Source organism: Sceloporus occidentalis, unplaced genomic scaffold (genome assembly GCF_023333645.1).
Source record: "Sceloporus occidentalis isolate IW3139 unplaced genomic scaffold, rSceOcc1.0.p SCAF_22, whole genome shotgun sequence".
Classification (NCBI taxonomy): domain Eukaryota; kingdom Metazoa; phylum Chordata; class Lepidosauria; order Squamata; family Phrynosomatidae; genus Sceloporus; species Sceloporus occidentalis.
The window spans coordinates 9,245,930-9,263,419 of NW_028317002.1; the positions used below are offsets into that span (position 1 = coordinate 9,245,930).

At 38.7% G+C, this 17,490-nt stretch overlaps 1 protein-coding gene across 1 annotated transcript in view; it reads right to left on the reverse strand.

Annotated features, from left to right (window-relative positions):
* LOC149300974 (rab effector Noc2-like) overlaps window positions 1-17,490 on the reverse strand; it is a 94,524-nt gene that overhangs the window by 19,649 nt on the left and 57,385 nt on the right. Inside the window, exon 8 of the mRNA XM_089484500.1 lies at window positions 16,829-16,882. Within this exon, the coding sequence (XP_089340626.1) occupies window positions 16,829-16,882 (54 nt within the window). The remainder of the gene's footprint in view (window positions 1-16,828; window positions 16,883-17,490) is intronic.

Genomic DNA, 17,490 nt, shown 5'->3' on the forward strand with positions numbered 1-17,490 from the left:
TTATCAAGAAGACATACATTCTTATATACCATAGTTACATAATTAGCTGAAAATGTAGTAGGAGTCATTTAGTAAAACCTTCTTTTCTATTTTATTCTCAGAATCATCAAAACATTAATTAAATTGACAGAAAATACCTTCAACATGAAACAATTCAGATTTCTGATTTTGGAAATACCTCAGGTACATAGAACCTTAGTTGTAAATAGAATGTGCATACATTTCCAGTAGTTATAGGCACATATTATAAGGCATATATTAAAGTTTTATTTTCACATTTGGTATGCTGGGTTTTTAACTCTAACTTTAAAAAAAAGAAACCATTAAATACCCACAAGGATATATATTTGTGTAAATCAGGCATCCCAGAGGATTGTTTTGCCAACACTTCTGTGTTGTTTAGGATTTTTTGCACAGATTATGTGCTATGGCAGGAAAATCCAGCAAATATATACAACTGTTTAAGTACCACCACTACTAATCCTTTTTTTTTTACTTAATTTTTTAAATAACATTATATTACATTTTTATATGTTTGATCATTTGTACAATCCTTTCACTTGCTTTTATTGTGTGTGCTGGTGTTCCATAAATGAAGAAATAATATAGATTTAGCGTGGAACGATGAAGTGTTTCAAGATTATCATTATAATATATTTTGATAAAAAAATTAGAATTGTGTGATCTCTGTCTTTAAAGGCTATCATTCAATATAATCTAAATTATATGTTTGTTAATTGAATTACTCTTATGTAAGTTATTTGTCGTAAGAATATGATTGATATCATAAATTTGCACAACACTGAAAGCAAAATAAAATATAATTACCAGTAAAGGGTTAAATTAAGGGGTTAATGTACGTGTAAAAATCTTTACCAGGACTTTCCTATTTTGTGGCTTTATTATTTAAATTGCATGAGAATATAATTTTTTCTCTGGAATATAGGTGCTTAAGTGAAAAAGTGAAAGATAATAAAAAAAAAAATAAGACACGCTGACATTTTTGTTTTTACTTGTCATCTCCTTCGCTGCACCGATTTCAGTGCAGAGACAGTTATTATCATACTTTATATACAGAGCTTTGCTAAAGGTTACTGAATAATACAGTTCTCATATTCAGCCAAAGGCCATATCATAATTTTGTGTTTTAGCTTTACTTTTTTCATCAATTACATTATTAGTTACAGGAGACAAGTGGAGTTTGAATGATACCTTTATTGGCTAACTGAGTAGATATAGATTGCAAGCTTTCAAGACCTCTCAGGTCCCTTCATCAGGCATGTTATACAATAATGTGAAAAACCTCTCTTTAAGTATCAGTCAAACAGTATGGTTACAATTGGGAAGCAGATAACATCAAAATGTCCAGGACAAGGTTCTTTGATCAGTCAATAGTGTTAAAATCAGAGGTGGATTGGAGTCATAAAAGGAGGTGTCAGGGGGTATTCACAACTCTAATGGGGTCAGGTTGTGTGCATGTCTGGTTTGTTATCTACAAAGTGATAATGGGATACAAATTCCCTATCCCGGTTGAGGCCAGTGTTTAAAGAGTTAAATTTAAGTATTAATTTAACCTCCCATATTTTTCTCTCCCTCTGAGTTTTGAACAGTCCCATTAATACAGCCAGTCTGATGTCACTGATGCTATGTCCATTTTGGCAAAAATGTTCTCCCACTGGTGTCTCTGCTCTCTTGTTGTTGATGTTAAATCTGTGTGAATTAAACCTTTTATGCAATGGCTTTTGCATTTTTTTTTTTGCTCTTGGGGGGGGAGAGAAAATGTTAATGCTGGTTCTGATAGAAAGGTGACAGGACACAGTGCATTGCAGTTTGTTGCATACGGAAGATTGTTCGCGCAGACGTTCATCGGCAGCGGCGATGTGAGCATAAATAATCTCTGCTGCCAGCACGTCTGCAACATGTGGGAATTCCCAGCAAGGGAGATTGTTAAAGCACATCGAGCAGACGTGCCGGCAGCGGAGGTCGTTCACGCTCATCGCCGCTGCCGGTGAACGTCTGCGCGATGCGCTTAGACAATCTCCCGTGCCGGCACTCCCCCCGTGTGAAGTGCTGGCAGGGGAGGCTGTCTTAACGTATCGGAGAGTAGGATACAGGTCCCCTGCACCGCTGCGGGGGATCTGTATCCTAACCCCGCTGCCTGCCCGGCGCCCGGGACTACATGTCTTGGGCATCGGGCGCCAGGCCCCGAATATAGGCCGCACCCCCACTTTAAAGACTTAAAGTGGGGTGAAAAAGTGCGGCCTATATTCGGGCCAATACGGTATATATATTTACACTGGCGGAACTCACCAATACAAGCAATTTCACTTCACAATATTGAGCTTGCATCGCCACTTGAGCATCATGGGTAGTGCTGTTAACAGTAAAACTGCAGATGCTAGCTCTGAACTACAATTTCCATGGTTCTCAGCCAGTCAGGTGTCCACCATAATGCTGGCTGAGTATCATTGGAAGAGTCCACAGCAGCAGACATTTTTTTTAAATTAAAAAAAGGCTAATATTAGCCTTCCTCCCAGGACCCTTACACATTGCCTTTACACACACCTGCCCATAAACACACATATACAAATACACTGAAATCAGTGCAAATGCTCTGAAAAATACCACTCGTCTTATAATCGAGGTCGTCTTCTAATCAGACCTCTTTCTGCTGGGGCCATGCTGCTTACCGGGCTTTGGTCGCAAGCAGCGTCTCTGCTTCTAGCAGCAGGAGAACAGGAAGCTAGCAGCGTCTTCACATAACTCTACTTCCCCCTCCTTCCTCTGGGGGCGGGGCCAGAGAAGTTGCTCGCACAGCCGGGCCCCTGCAGAAGTCTTCGAGTGAGAGATCTGCAGTTCAGGTAAGGAGGTGGGGGAGGGTCTTTGTGATTAATGTGTGAAGTATGTGTGATTAATGGAATGAATGAGTATTTAAATGTTTGTGAGTGTGTGTGTGATAGCATGGATGTGTAGGGGGGGGGGGGTAGCATGGCATAGGGAGGCTGTAATCCCACTACTATCATCCCCAGGTTCCAGCATGTACTGGCTGCCTTGGCTTGATAGGAGTGTGATTGCTTTTAGCAGTAATATATACATATATATATATATATATATGTATATATATACCTCCAGAAATGTATTTTAACCCCCTATATGCCACTCAGCCCCATGATATGCCTTTTAACCCCCTATATGCCAGAGTGGCATATAGGGGTATAAGGCATATCATGGGACAGAGGGGCATATAGGGGGTTAAAAGGCATTTCATGGGGAACAGTGGCATATAGGAGGGTATAATACATTTCTGGAGGCAGAGTGGCATATAGAGGGTTAAAAGGCACATTATGGGACAGAGTGGCAAATAGGGGGGTATAAGGCATTTCTGGGGGCAGAGTGGCAAGCCTGGGGGCAGATGTGCATAACTGGGGGGGGCAGGTTGGCAAATAAAAGGAAATAAAAAAATATATATTTTTCTCAATCATAGCTTTTATTAAATATGAAAAAATAGTTTACATGAATTACCGTATTTGCTCAATTATAAGACGACCCCCCAAAATCTGAATATTAATTTAGGAAAAAAAAGAAAAAGCCTGAATATAAGACGACCCTATAGGAAAAAAGTTTTACCAGTAAATGTTAATTCATGTAAACTATTACATTTTTTAATAAAAGCTATGATTGAGAAAAATATTTTTTTGTTTTTATTTCCTTGTATTTTCCAACCTGCCCCCCAGTTACGCACATCTGCCCCCAGGCTTGCCAGTCCAATATGGCACTGTGGCCCATGATATGCCTTTTAACCCTCTATATGCCACTGTGCCCCATGATATGCCTTTTAACCCCCTATGTGCCACTCTGCCTCCAGAAATGCCTTATACCCCTATATCCCATCCTGGCATTTAGGGGGTTAAAAGGCATATTATGGGGCAGAGTGGCATATAGGGAGGTATAAGGCATTTCAGGAGGCAGAGTGGCGTATAGAGGGTTAAAAGGCATTTCTGGAGGCAGAGTGGCATTTAGGGGATTAAAAGGCATTGTATAGAGCACTCTGCCTCCAGAAATGCCTTATACCCCTATATGCCACTGGCATTTAGGGGGTTAAAAGGCATATTATGGGGCAGAGTGGCATATAGGGAGGTATAAGGCGTTTCAGGAGGCAGAGTGGCGTTAAGGGGGTTAAAAGGCATTTCACAGAGCACTCTGCCTCCAGAAATGCCCTATGCCCCCATTTAACCCCCCCCACACACACACACACTTACCGGTACTTCCAATTTCCTGTTGTATTGCCGGGGCAGCGGGTTGGCGTCTACGCGATTCGCTGCAGCCGGAAGGAGGTGGAGTTGGCAGCGGGGGTTTGTCTGCGTCCATCGCGCAGACCTTCCCCGGCTGAGATCAGAGTTCCCCGCACCAGTGCGGCACCGGCACCGGGAACTCTGATCTCTGACAGTCGGGGAAGGTCTGCTCGATGGACGCAGACAACCCCCGCTGCTAGCCACACCTCCTTCCGGCTGCAGCGTAAGTTGTCTACATGGATCGCGTAGACGTCAACCCGCTGCCCCGGCAATACAGCAGGAAATTGGAAGCACCGGTAAGTGTGGGTGAGGAGTGTTAAATGGGGTGGGGGAGACAGAAGGATCCAGGTCCCCTGCAGCGGTGCGGGGGATCTGGATCTTAGTCTCATAGTCAGACCTCTATTTGAGGTCTGATTATAAGACGACCCCGATTAGAAGATGTCTTATAATCGAGCAAATACGGTAATATTTACTAGTAAAACTTTTCCTATAGGGTAGTCTTATATTCAGGCTTTTTGTTTTTTTCCTAAATTAATATTTTGATTTTGGGGGGTCGTCTTATAATCAGGGTCGTCTTATAATCGAGCAAATAGGGTAATTCAGTTACAAATTATTGCTTAAAGCATTCATTTTGCTACTGAAAAGTATTAATACATAAAAGAGGCAAAAACAAACCACGTGACAAATTAAGTACACCAAATTGTGTAGTTTTAATGTGAAGCAATAAAGTTTTTTTAAATCTAATGCATTTATTTCAAAGTCTAATTCAGGAAAAAAATACATAATGCCAAAAGGTGTCAAAAATGTAGTCTTTATGATTACTATAGTTTCTACAGAAGCTATATCGCATAACAGTAAAGATATTATCTAGACACAAGTCAGATTGAGTTGAGAAACCCACCTGTCCTGTTCTGATAATAACAACTACCTGAGCCTTTTGTGTGTTTTAGCAGTACACATACAGACACCAGTGCGTCTTGAGCAGAGTTTCACAACTCCAGTTCTCGAAGGCTACAAACAGCCTATCTTTGCCTGAAGGTCACTTCATTAATTTTTTAATTGAGATTCTGTGCTTAAGCTGATATATCAAATGTTTATAACTCTTTTGGACTGGAGTTGTGCACCACTGGAAAATAAAACACATGGGCATTATAGGATCTCTTTTGTTCTCATTGTATGGGTCATCCTTCTCAGCCCAACTACCTCCTTGAAATTAAGTGAATAAAGAGCTAAGTCACAACTAACTTTGGACTTTCCTTTTAATGCCTACGCCGGGAGCAATGATCCTATTATCCCCCTCTATCTGCCCATATACCTGAAAGAACACATCTTGGGAAGGGCAAATTGCCATCCCTATCAAAGCGCTGCCTCAGTCCCATTTAAGGGGAGGCTCTGTATGGGTTATCAACAAAGTCCTTTTTTTTTTAACTTAACAGAGTGCGTGGGTTGCCCTTTGTGCTTGCCGAAACCAAATGTTAAGAGATCTTCCATTGACCAAGTGTTTCAAAGTACACTGCTCCAAAAATTAAAGGGAACACTTTCCTAGATCTGAATGAATGAACTAATTGTATGACATACTTTCGTCTTTACATAGTTGAATGTGCTGACAACAAAATCACACAAAATTCTCAATGGAAATCTAATTTATCAACCCATGGAGGTCTGGATATGGAGTCACACTCAAAATCAAAATGGAAAACCACACTACAGGCTGATCCAACTTTGATGTAATGTCCTTAAAACAAGTCACAATGAGGCTCAGTAGTGTGTGTGGCCTCCATCTGCCCGTATGACCTCCCTACAACGCCTGGGCATGCTCCTGATGAGGTTGTGGATGGTCTCCTGAGGGATGTCCTCCCAGACCTGGACTAAAGCATCTGCCAACTCCTGGACAGTCTGTGGTGCAACGTGGCGTTGGTGGATGGAGCGAGACATGATGTCCCAGATGTGCTCAATCGGATTCAGGTCTGGGGAACGGGCGGGCCAGTCTATAGCATCAATGCCTTCCTCTTGCAGGTACTGCTGACACACTCCAGCCACATGAGGTCTAGCATTGTCTTGCATTAGGAGGAACCTAGGGCCAACCGCACCAGCATATGGTCTCACAAGGTGTCTGAGGATCTCATCTCAGTACCTAATGGCAGTCAGGCTACCTTTGGCAAGCACATGGAGGGCTGTGCGGCCCCCCAAAGAAATGCCACCCCACACCATTACTGACTCATCGCCAAACCGGTCATGCTGGAGGATGTTGCAGGCAGCAGAACGTTCTCCACGGCGTCTCCAGACTCTGTCATGTCTGTCACATGTCCTCAGTGTGAACCTGCTTTCATCTGTGAAGAGCACAGGGCGCCAGTGGCGAATATGCCAATCCTGGTGTTCTCTGGCAAATGCCAAATGTCCTGTACGGTGTTGGGCTGTAAGCACAACCCCCACCTGTGGACGTCGGGCCCTCATACCACCCTCATTTACACAACAGCATGTAAAGTTGATTGTCCATCAGTGTTGCTTCCTGAGTGGACAGTGTGATTTCACAGAAGTGTGATTGACTTTGAGTTACATTGTGTTGTTTAAGTGTTCCCTTTATTAGTTTGAGCAGTGTATATTGAAGGCCTAGAATTTCCCAATCCTGTCTAAGTTTTGGAATTTGGCTATTTTAATTCCAAATGGTTTCATATTGTACTGTCAGCACAGGGCCGGCCCGACAATGGAGCCGAGTGGGGCAACCGCTCCAGACGGCACTTTTGAAGGGGCGGCACTTTGCCCCCCCAAGCCCTTTTTTTTTTTTTTTTTTTTTAAGCAAAAGAGAGAGAAAGGGGAACCGAGTGGTTTTTGCTTACCAAGCTGTCAGTACCCGCTCGGCGCCCCTCTCTCTCTCCTCTGTGGCGAGTCTCCCTGTTCGGTCTCGGTGCCGGCTTGTAATGCTGAGTGCCGGAAGATTACCTCATTTCCGGCGCTCAGCATTACAAGCCGGCACCGAGACCGAACAGGGAAACTCGCCGCAGGACTGCTGAAAGGTAAGTACGGGGGGGGGGGAACGCGGCAGGGACGGAGGGAGAGGAAGGGTAGATAAGGGGGGGGCGGCATTTTTAAATTCACCTCAGGCGGCATTTTGCCTTGGGCCGGCCCTGTGTCAGCATGTTAGATATCATCCTGTAAACTTGTTTTTGCTGTTCTCTCAGTTTGACAACTCTGGGAGTGAACCTGATAAGCTCCAAGGGTATTTGGAAGAAGATGCTCTCTTATTAGTTATAGTTTGTCAATAGTAGATTTCACTATTGTTACTTTACTATCCACACATTTTATCACCTACTCCCCAAACACAGAATTTTTGTTTTCAGCATAACTTTCTGCTATGGTCATTCAGGTCAAACACTGTGATATTTCTTCAAATGCTAAAGATATTAATCCGTGTCTTAGCTTTGTATATGTGTCAAGCAATTTCTTGGATTTTAACTTCAATATGTTTGTGAAAGATAACAGATGTGTTACTCTTTCCATGTGACACCATGAAAAACACTGTGAGGCTTATTATGAAAATTGATCTTGATAGGAAGGCTAAAATGAAAATAAACCCTTCATCACACTGCGGAGTACTTTGCAGATAACAATATCTGTTCCTCTTGCTGGAAAACTTCAGCTAATTTATGATATAATCGTTTTAAATTGCATAACTATTTATAAGTAAGAGTTAAAACTCATGCTGTTTTGCAAATCTTTGACTGCCTGCAACATGTCAGCCTTTATCTTAGCAGCAGGGTGGCACAGATGATATGTCATGACTCCCAAAGGAAAGACTTGCTGTGTTGATCAAAACAGGTCCGTTAAGCTGTTAAGCACTGTGAGGTCCCCCAGCAATAACCTTAATCAAACATTTGTGCATATATAAAACCTGGTATTTTATTTTATAATTTTCATTTTCTCCCTCTCGACTCTCCTAACAAACATGCCTCATTTGCTTTTCCATTTACTCCTAGGAAGAAAACTAGGGGTAAACTCATTAATTGACACCATTATTCCAGTAAATGTATGAATGGGCCTCTTTCATCAAAGTAACTAAGAAAAAATAACTTTAAAATAGTTACTTAAAATGATGCCGGTGCTGAAGAAAAAGGTCTCTCTTGTTAAGCAACATTAAGCTCATTATCCTTGGTGAAGACTTCTCTCTCTCCCTGGCTCAGATTCTGTTAAACCACACATTTCTTTCTCTAGGGAGGTACAAAAAGTTGCTTGCCTTCTTCCTTTTGACTATGGTGAAGGCAGCCATTTCTTGTTATCGGATGCAACCCCTCCCCCTCGATTACATACTGGTTACAGGAAGTGGACCCAGATCTAAATAAGTACAATACACAGCAGTACCAGTAAGTAGTAATATATATCAAAATCCTAAACAAAATTTAAGAATGCTACAAGACTTTTTGACTACCCAGGATCCCAAGTTCCTCTCAAAACAACCCACCACCTCCCTCAGTCTTCACTCTAGCAGCAGGAGTATGTTGGTACACTTAGTGGGGGCTCATAGGACTTTATCCAAAGGAGTAAACGTGTATTCAGTGTGCTGAATGCAAGTGGTGTCCTGTGAAACAGGGAGAGAGATTTCCACCTTAGCATTATAGTGGTCAGTCACTCAAGAAGGGATGCCTCTTACTCTGTGTGTACTTCCTTCCTTATCATGTTTTAGAGGTATCCAGACAGGTGACATTATACAAAAACTCAAAAGGTGGAATGCTGCATAATCCCCCATAGATCATTTTGCCCTCTGTCAAATCAGAATAAAACCAAATACTTACCATATGTATCCTTTCCTGCAATGTATACAAAATAGTGATACTAAAAATAAGGATAACATTTATTTCTGCTTCAGCTATCATAAGCTCTTCATGTTCTTGCTAAGCAACAAGGAAATGAAATCCAAATCCATTGGCTCCATTTCCTTAAATCAGAGGCATGTTATATTATGCTGCATTAAACATTTGTTCATCTGCCCATAACTCATTTAGGGACTACCACCGTTTTACTAGAAAAAAATTTCTGATCCGCAGCAATTCAGGCTGGTGCAGTTGTTAAAAATACATTCCCTTATTTGCCGAATGTATATGTACTTCCTATGCACAAATTTAATAATCTACTGTAAAATTGTTCTCAACCCCTATAATCCTATATTTAGGATTTTAACAACCTTGGCGTTGATCGCCTCCTAAACGCTTTTAAAACGGGCGTCCGCCGCCATACAAAGTATGGCGGATGTTGACGCCCCGGGGAGGGGCCAGATATGGCCCCTTTGTGCCGATAATGGCGTTGCTGAATGCCTCGAGGTCGAGGCATTACAGCAACGCTGTTTCGGTGCAGAAAGCGAAAATAGATTTATGTCAATATCTGGGTGCTGTGGTTTGAAATTGTGTAATATATTTTAATAATTGATTCACTATGTCTATAAAGAGGTGTTATCATCAATATATATATATATATATATATATATATATATATAGGCAATTTTAATGGTTAACCCCCCCCCCCCATTGTAGTGCTAGGCAACCTGTTAATGGTCTATAAATTAATATTTGTAGCTTGTCTCACATGTACAATGACCTTAATGGTGCTGAGAAGTAAGAACACTTATGAGACAGCATACTGATGTGCAATGTTCTATTATACACACCAGTATTCTAAATTAGTAATCACACTGGTACATACTGTACATAGCGCCATTGCTAAATTAGTTGGCCACCACCCTTGCCATTTAATGTGAAATTCAATTCCAAAATAATGCCCCAGCGGGGACAAGGGTAAGTTACAACTACAAATAAACCAATCCCGTTCCCGGGATCAAAAAATACCCTTATTATAACCCCACCCTAAAACATGACTTTTATTAATGTGTTTATTAAAAGGTATAACAAAACATTCGAAAAACACCAGTGTCACCAGTCCTACTGTAAAAGGTATACGTTTACCTTTTACAGTAGGACTGGTGACACTGGTGTTTTTAAAAATCTTTTTTTTTTTTTTTTGGTTATACCTTTTAATAAACATATTAATAAAAGTCATGTTTTAGGGTGGTGTTATAAGAAGGGTATAATGTGAAATTGTGCCTGAAAATATTTTTCTTTGCTATTTCACTCATTTGGTATATGTATAAATGTTTAGTGGTCAGTTAATGTGCTTAAAAAACATGTAGGTGGTCTCATTGCACTTTACTATTTGTGAATGTAAATACCAATTACCCTGTTATAATCTTTACAACTTGGTTTCATGGATTCTAAAAAGCTTTCAACATCCCTCATGCATTTTCATGGGAAACACTTTGAAATTTTAAAAAACAGTGATCTGAAACTGCAACTCTCCTTCCAACTCTTGATTTAGTAAATAAACTCCAATGTATGTGTAACAAAAACAAACTGACCTTTGCTAACAAATAGCTAATCACTTACACTTTCTTTGCATTTTATTCAGTGTGTGTGGAACTATAGGCGTTAATATATAATTACATTCACAAGAAGGTGATTTGTATAATAATATGCATGTCAGCATTCACTTTTATAGTTTGGCTGGATTTGGCCATGGTCCAGCACTCTTTGTCTGACATTGAAAATATCAAAACAAAAATAATTTTTTGTATCATTTTTCAAATATAATTTCTACTTTAGTGCACTTATGACATTCCAGATCTTTTTCATCTGCTGCTGGTAATTATAATAGGAATCAGTATGCAGTATCTATCAAAATTAGAACTTTCACACCAGAAGAATATCTTATAAACAGTAATAGTTTGCTTATGACTCATAACCTTCAGACTATTTTCTTTTTGAATACTCTATTACACATGTTTTATACACGAAAAAACATTTTTCCCTTTTAAATGGATTGACATGTAATGGAATATAATTTGCAGCAAAAAATAAAATTTGGCTGATGTTTTGAAAAGACAGAAATAAATACATGAATATTTGCATGTAGCTGGTTTTCTGTATAATATGGGTCATTTAAATTTGTCATTTTTTTTTCAGTTTAATGATTCAAAATGATAGACAAAAACAGGTTATTGTATTCTGAAACTCAAGCAGATGCTCAAGTAGGCAAAGCATACTTGTTGAGTAATGGTGCCAAAAGACTTCAAGAACCCAAACCCTGGTTTAAGTTTATTTTACATTTCTGCCTAATCTTTCTATAGGATTTTATTACATTTATACCACCCACATTCATTAAAATGGTGTAGCAAAATCAGATGTGCCATAGGCAAGTGGGTTTAACCTTAGGGAGCAAAATGAGCAGAGATACACATATATATACACACATATACACACAAACATTCCCACAAACATTCCCACAAACACAAACACAACCAAAGTTGCTACCTATCCCACTTTGACCCATGTGTGTCTTAGTGTTTATCTGGGTATATATGTATTGGTGTTTGTTTGTGAGTGTCTGGGTGTCAGTGAGTGTCTTAGAGTGTGTGTTACTGGTTGTGTTACAGTGTGTGTCATAGTGTTAGAGTATGTTGATACCCATGTGTTAATGTCTCTGTGTGTAAGTGTCAGTGTCTGGTTGTGTGTGTGTGTGAGTGTATGTGTGAGTGCCAGTGTTTGTGTGCAAGTGCCAATATCTGATGAAGTGTGAGTGACTGCCAGTGCATGTGCGTGACTGTCAGTGTCTGTGTGAGTGTCTGTCTGTCAGTGTGAGTGATTGGATGTGTTAGTATGAGTGCGTTAAGTGTCAGGGTGTGTGCTAGTGACTATGTGAATAATATTTATAAAAACAAGAGTGTTTGTGTGTTAGTGTCTCACCTGTCTCTCCTCCTAATTTATTCTATTCTGCCTTTCCCTTTTTTTTTCTTTCTTATCTTTTCACTCATCAAACTCCTCTCTCCTTTTGCACTTTTCCCCTTCTCTCCTTTCTGCCTCCTCTTCTCTTTTCTCTCCATTCTCATTTCTTCTTTCCTCTTTTTTTTGCTCTTGTACCTCTCTTCTTTCCTTTGTCTTTCTTATTTTCTATTGTCTCCCTCTCTCCTCACACATCTTTCATTTTTTTTTTCTTTTTCAGTGTCACTAAATTATAAAAACATATTCCTGGCCATAGCCCCAGAAGCAACCCTTCAAAGAGTTATAGGAAATGGCTTGGTAAAAAGGTGGCAAACCTAAATAAAATTATACATTATGACAAGGAGACAAACGCTACAACTCCTGCTTTTTTATAGAGATTGTATTATATTTTGAATGAGCAAGAGAAATAAGAGGATTTATATTTGTGTGAAGCACAGGCAATCGTCTTTAGAAATTCAGGCCTTTTACTTATACAAATGACAGGCTTCAGGGCAATGAGGAGAAAAAAACAATTAATTTCCTAAGTTATGCTCTCCCCAGCAAGTTTCAGAGAATGTAAGAAATAAAACTGAATTAAAACAGGATATGCTTTAAGAATGCTCAAACACTGAATTTTAAAATGATCTTAGATTTATAGTTTCAAAAAATGTTGGTGCCATGCAAATAAAAAGTTTCTTATTAGCAAATAGATAAATTGGTTGCTAAACATTTTCCTCATTCCAGGTATTAGCTGTCAACATTTGCAGCTATTGACCAACTTTCCCAACAATTAAGAGAAAGGTGTATTGGATTAGTAGATTGGACTGTGTGACCATCTAGGGACATTATAACACTAACCCTCTAATGTATTGTTTTTTATATGGTTCCTGAAAAAGTTATTTTACTCATATTCCAGTCTATAAGTGATTCAGGAATTGTTTCTGTAAACTTTGCGATGAGTGCGTGGACTGTGTCCAAATTATTTCTGCATTTGGCCATTTCAATGTGTATGGGGGCCACGTAAATTTCATTGGGAGAAAACATGGCCAACCTGCCCACTAATCCTACAATAATCTGCAGCATTATTAATATTAAGAGTTTATAATCAAATTGTAAAATAAATGCAGAAGCACCCAATAACCAAGGAACCCAGCATGGTCACATAGCCCACTTTACATGACCCTGTGGTATTAGGGCAGCAGCAACGCAGCAGCTTGAACAGAGAAAACAGGGCTCAACATGTGGTAAGAGGGAGGAAAGGAATGATGGGAGGAGCTTTTTTGTGCTTTTATGGTGTTAGTGTGTGTGTACGCATGTGTGTGCATCAGCACATAGTGTTATCAGCATGTGTGTTTGTTACTGGGTGGTTGAACAGTCTGTATATGTTATTGTATGTGGTAGTATATGTTGTTAGCATGTATGTGCATGTTATTGTATAGTGTTTGAGTATATGTGTTATTGTATGGTGTCAGCGTGAGTGTGTTCTAGTATTTGGTGTTAGCTTGTGAGTGCAACCATATATTTTATTAAGGTGTGTATGGTGTCATGAGTGTAAGTGTTAGTATTTGGTGTCAGCATGTGTCTGTGTATTAGCGTATTATGTTGGCGTGACTGTGTGCATCAAAGTAAAAGTTTACGGTTTGTGAAAAGAGGAGAGAGATAGTTTGTGTAGGTGTGAGTGTACAGTGTTAGAGTTAGTGGGTGTTAGAGATAGTTGGAGTTGGAAGATAAACTTCAGGAGTTATATAGTGTATTATTCAATATGAGTGGAACTATAATTCAGATATTTTCAACTGATACTGGGAATTGACTATTGCAACTATTGAACATTTAATTAGCTGATTGAGCAAGTCAAATGAGAGTGCAGTTCAGTGCACTGCCTATTTCCCATTACAAAATAGCTGCCTAGTCTTGCCACTATCAACTTTCACTACCTAGGGGCCTGCTCTAAACAAATAGCTTCTTTTCCTTTGCGTATAGAGCCTTCATTTTAACCAATGCAATTACACCAATGCTGTATGTCTCACGCTTACAAAATATAACTGTTATCACAGTATACTGAATTAACAATTAGTAGAGAGAAGACCACTGTTCTAGAATTAAATTATATAGTTTAATGAAATTGAATATCTACAATCAATTTATTTGATACAAAACAGAAAACAAAATATTTAAGAAATGTGTCCCTTGGTGAAGTATTAGCATAAATTAACAGCAAACTTTTCCTCCACAAATTAAATAATAAACCAAAAAGTTAAACAAACTGCAATGAAAATGTTTGGAATGTTAACCTCCTTTAAAGTTGATATTAAAAAAAGAGCAGAAGTCTGATATTAATTGAATATAGGGATATTAACACATTTCCTACTCTGGCAATAACACCACATATCTTTGCATCCGTTTATACACACCAGAATGTAACATTTGTTACCCTAAAGTATCACATTGGTTCCATGATTTTATGAAGAATGTCAATTCATTTATTTTAATATAAATAGTAACTGCCAAAATAGCGACAAACAAAATGTAGCATAACTGCCAAGCATACTTTACAAATATATATATATATCATGGCCCCCTTTCACTATTGTAGCAGTTCTTCACTGATATGGAGTATTTAAGGCTTAAACATGTACTTTGGAAACATACATATATTAATGATTAAATATTCTAAGGTGATGGTAAGAAATGTACCTATTTTGTAACAAATAGAGATTGAAATGCTACAATCCAAACATTATACAAAATTGCAGCTGCCCGCTATAACATGCATAGCACCTTTATTGTAAAATCCATAGGCACTCAGCACAAGTTTCGCAATTTTATAAGGACCCTGTGTTTGTGTGCAATGAAAATACTTTATAGTAGCATGCTGTAGAGTTTCTATACTTACATCATAATACTCAAAGAAAAAAATACATCAATCACAGGTATACAATATACAAGAAGACAGGAGTGTCTATTAATGTTAACAGCAGAAACAGACCACAAAACATCAGATTAACAGGCAAGATCACATGCATATCTGCTCATCTGTAAGCAGCAGCAATCAGAAAAGTCTGCAAATTGTTTAACTATCTTCGAGGAAAATAGTCTTGAATGTAGTCCATTCATGTATTCAGTGCCACAAACTCGGGTTCCCACGTTTTCCTTGAAAGCAAAATAAATAAAAATTTGAGATTACATTAAAAAACATAAAATCTCAAAAAAAGAAAAGCATGAAACAGAAACCTTATATTAATCTAAAGAGAAAAAAGAAGGGCATTGACAGTGAATGTAAGTAGTGTAACTTGCAAATTCTGTTGTCTGACAGTGATTTCAAATTAACTGACCTCTATTTGACTCCCAATCCATTGAGTTGCACTGAACAGCTCAAAAACATCTGGAATCACTTAAAATCAAAGTCTTTCGACTTTGAATTTTACAAAATCAGCTAAATTTCTATGGAGCTAAGTTTGACCCAGAACTCTATATAAATCAGGAAATCCATAGGTTCGCTGTCAGGGGTTAACTTACAAAGGCCGTGCGAGTGAGCCTATTGGTCACCTGCAGGGTCTTCCTCTGGCATCAACCAATTGGTTGATGCCAGAGGAGGTCCCTGTAGGCGACCAATAGGCTCATTCGCACTGCCCTGTAACCCGTGACGGCGAACCTGCGGATTTCCACTTCCGGGAACTGCCGCGATGCCACGAAGACAAGGTAAGTTAGAAGGGAGGGGGGAGAATGGTAGACGAAGACGATCACGAACATCTTCGTGGTGTGTGTCTTCGTCTTCGCCTACGTTTTACAGCCGCTGTCTTCTCTTCGGCGTGTCTTCGGAACGAACACGAAAACGCACTCTTCGTGTTCGTTTTCATGTTCGCCCGAAGACGAATGCACAAGTCTAGTTAGGACCAAGGCGATAAAAATATAGTAAAAACAACTTCTTGCTGGCTCATAGAAAAGAAAAAAACAGTCAAAAAGGATGACAGAACTGATGAAGATACCAATGGGTGTTGGAAAGTACTGCATGGATCCAAATTTTAGTAACTGATTTACTTTTGAGTCACCTTTTTTAAAATAATGTCTGCAGACCTTGCTCAGGAAAGAATACAGGCACTTTGTTGAATAAGCATATACAATTATACTTTAGAGATGATTAAATAAAACAAACTGAACAGAAAACATTATAGTGACTGAAAAAGAAAGGTTTTTAAAGTGTTTTAAAAGAATGCCAAACAACAAAAAGTATGAATAAATGATGCAAAAGAAGTTTAAAACAAAATAAACTGTGGGTTATGCATAAGGAATCTAGTATAAGCACTAAGTAATCAGCTGAAACAATTCATTTAGTTTCCATGGTGAGTACTACTGGTTTTCCCCCCTATCAGTGACATCATATCACCAGTTATCAACAGTTCAGTTTGGATTTGCAAAATAACAACCAAAAGCAATGATTTATTTTTTTTTTGGGGGGGGGTTATATTTCTCCAAAGATTTTAATGGTCTGCATTTGCAATAAGTTAAGTTACATGTATTCATGCATCAGTATGCACTCAAAGTTGTATTTGTTAGATATTATAGCTGGTTTTGTTAATGAGTTTATGAACTGCTATAAGTAACTTGGTTAGTCTAACAGACACATGCATTATAAGACTAAAAGTCTATAGGGAGATGTTAACAAGCAGTGCCTTAGATAAGAGTTAGAGGGGTTTGTTGTTATAAACGCCTGCAATAAATTGTCAAAGTTTTTACTACCCATCACGTATCGAGCTGCATTTCTTCTTCTCATATACTTTATGGTCTTCTCTTCTGATGGAAATACAAAACTACATTTTATAACAACCTCAAGAGCAATGCAAAAAAAGAACATTCAAACTTTTGTCCTCTCCAAATGCCATCTATTTGTAAGAAAACATCTTAGTAGGAATGACTTTCATAATACTAGCATTTTTAGTAATTTCATTTACGTTTAATGATGTCCATTAGTTTGGTTCTGATAAATACTCTCTTTATTTATTGTCTTAATGTTTGCTCATGCCTGCCATTTTGTTTGCAAGTTGCAAAGAAGTTATTAGATTTAATTGGGGTCAATGATATCTACCTATGTACTATACCCTATATTCTTATTAGGACGAAAAAGGTAATAATAGCACACTACAGAAAAATCACTTTGATAATAATTTTTGCTAGTCTGTATTTTTCTTGCTGCTTAAACAAATTAGTTAGTTTTTTATGGGATCATAAGCGGTGAAATTATGCAAATTTTACATACTCTCAAACTCCTACGCTAAACTTTCAACTCTTTAATGTATTATTTATTTTACTTACCTACACTCATCAAGCAAAGAATCGTGCAGGTTATGAGGATACAGACTGGACCTGGCTAATCTTTTTGTATTACTTCCTCTTGTAATTTA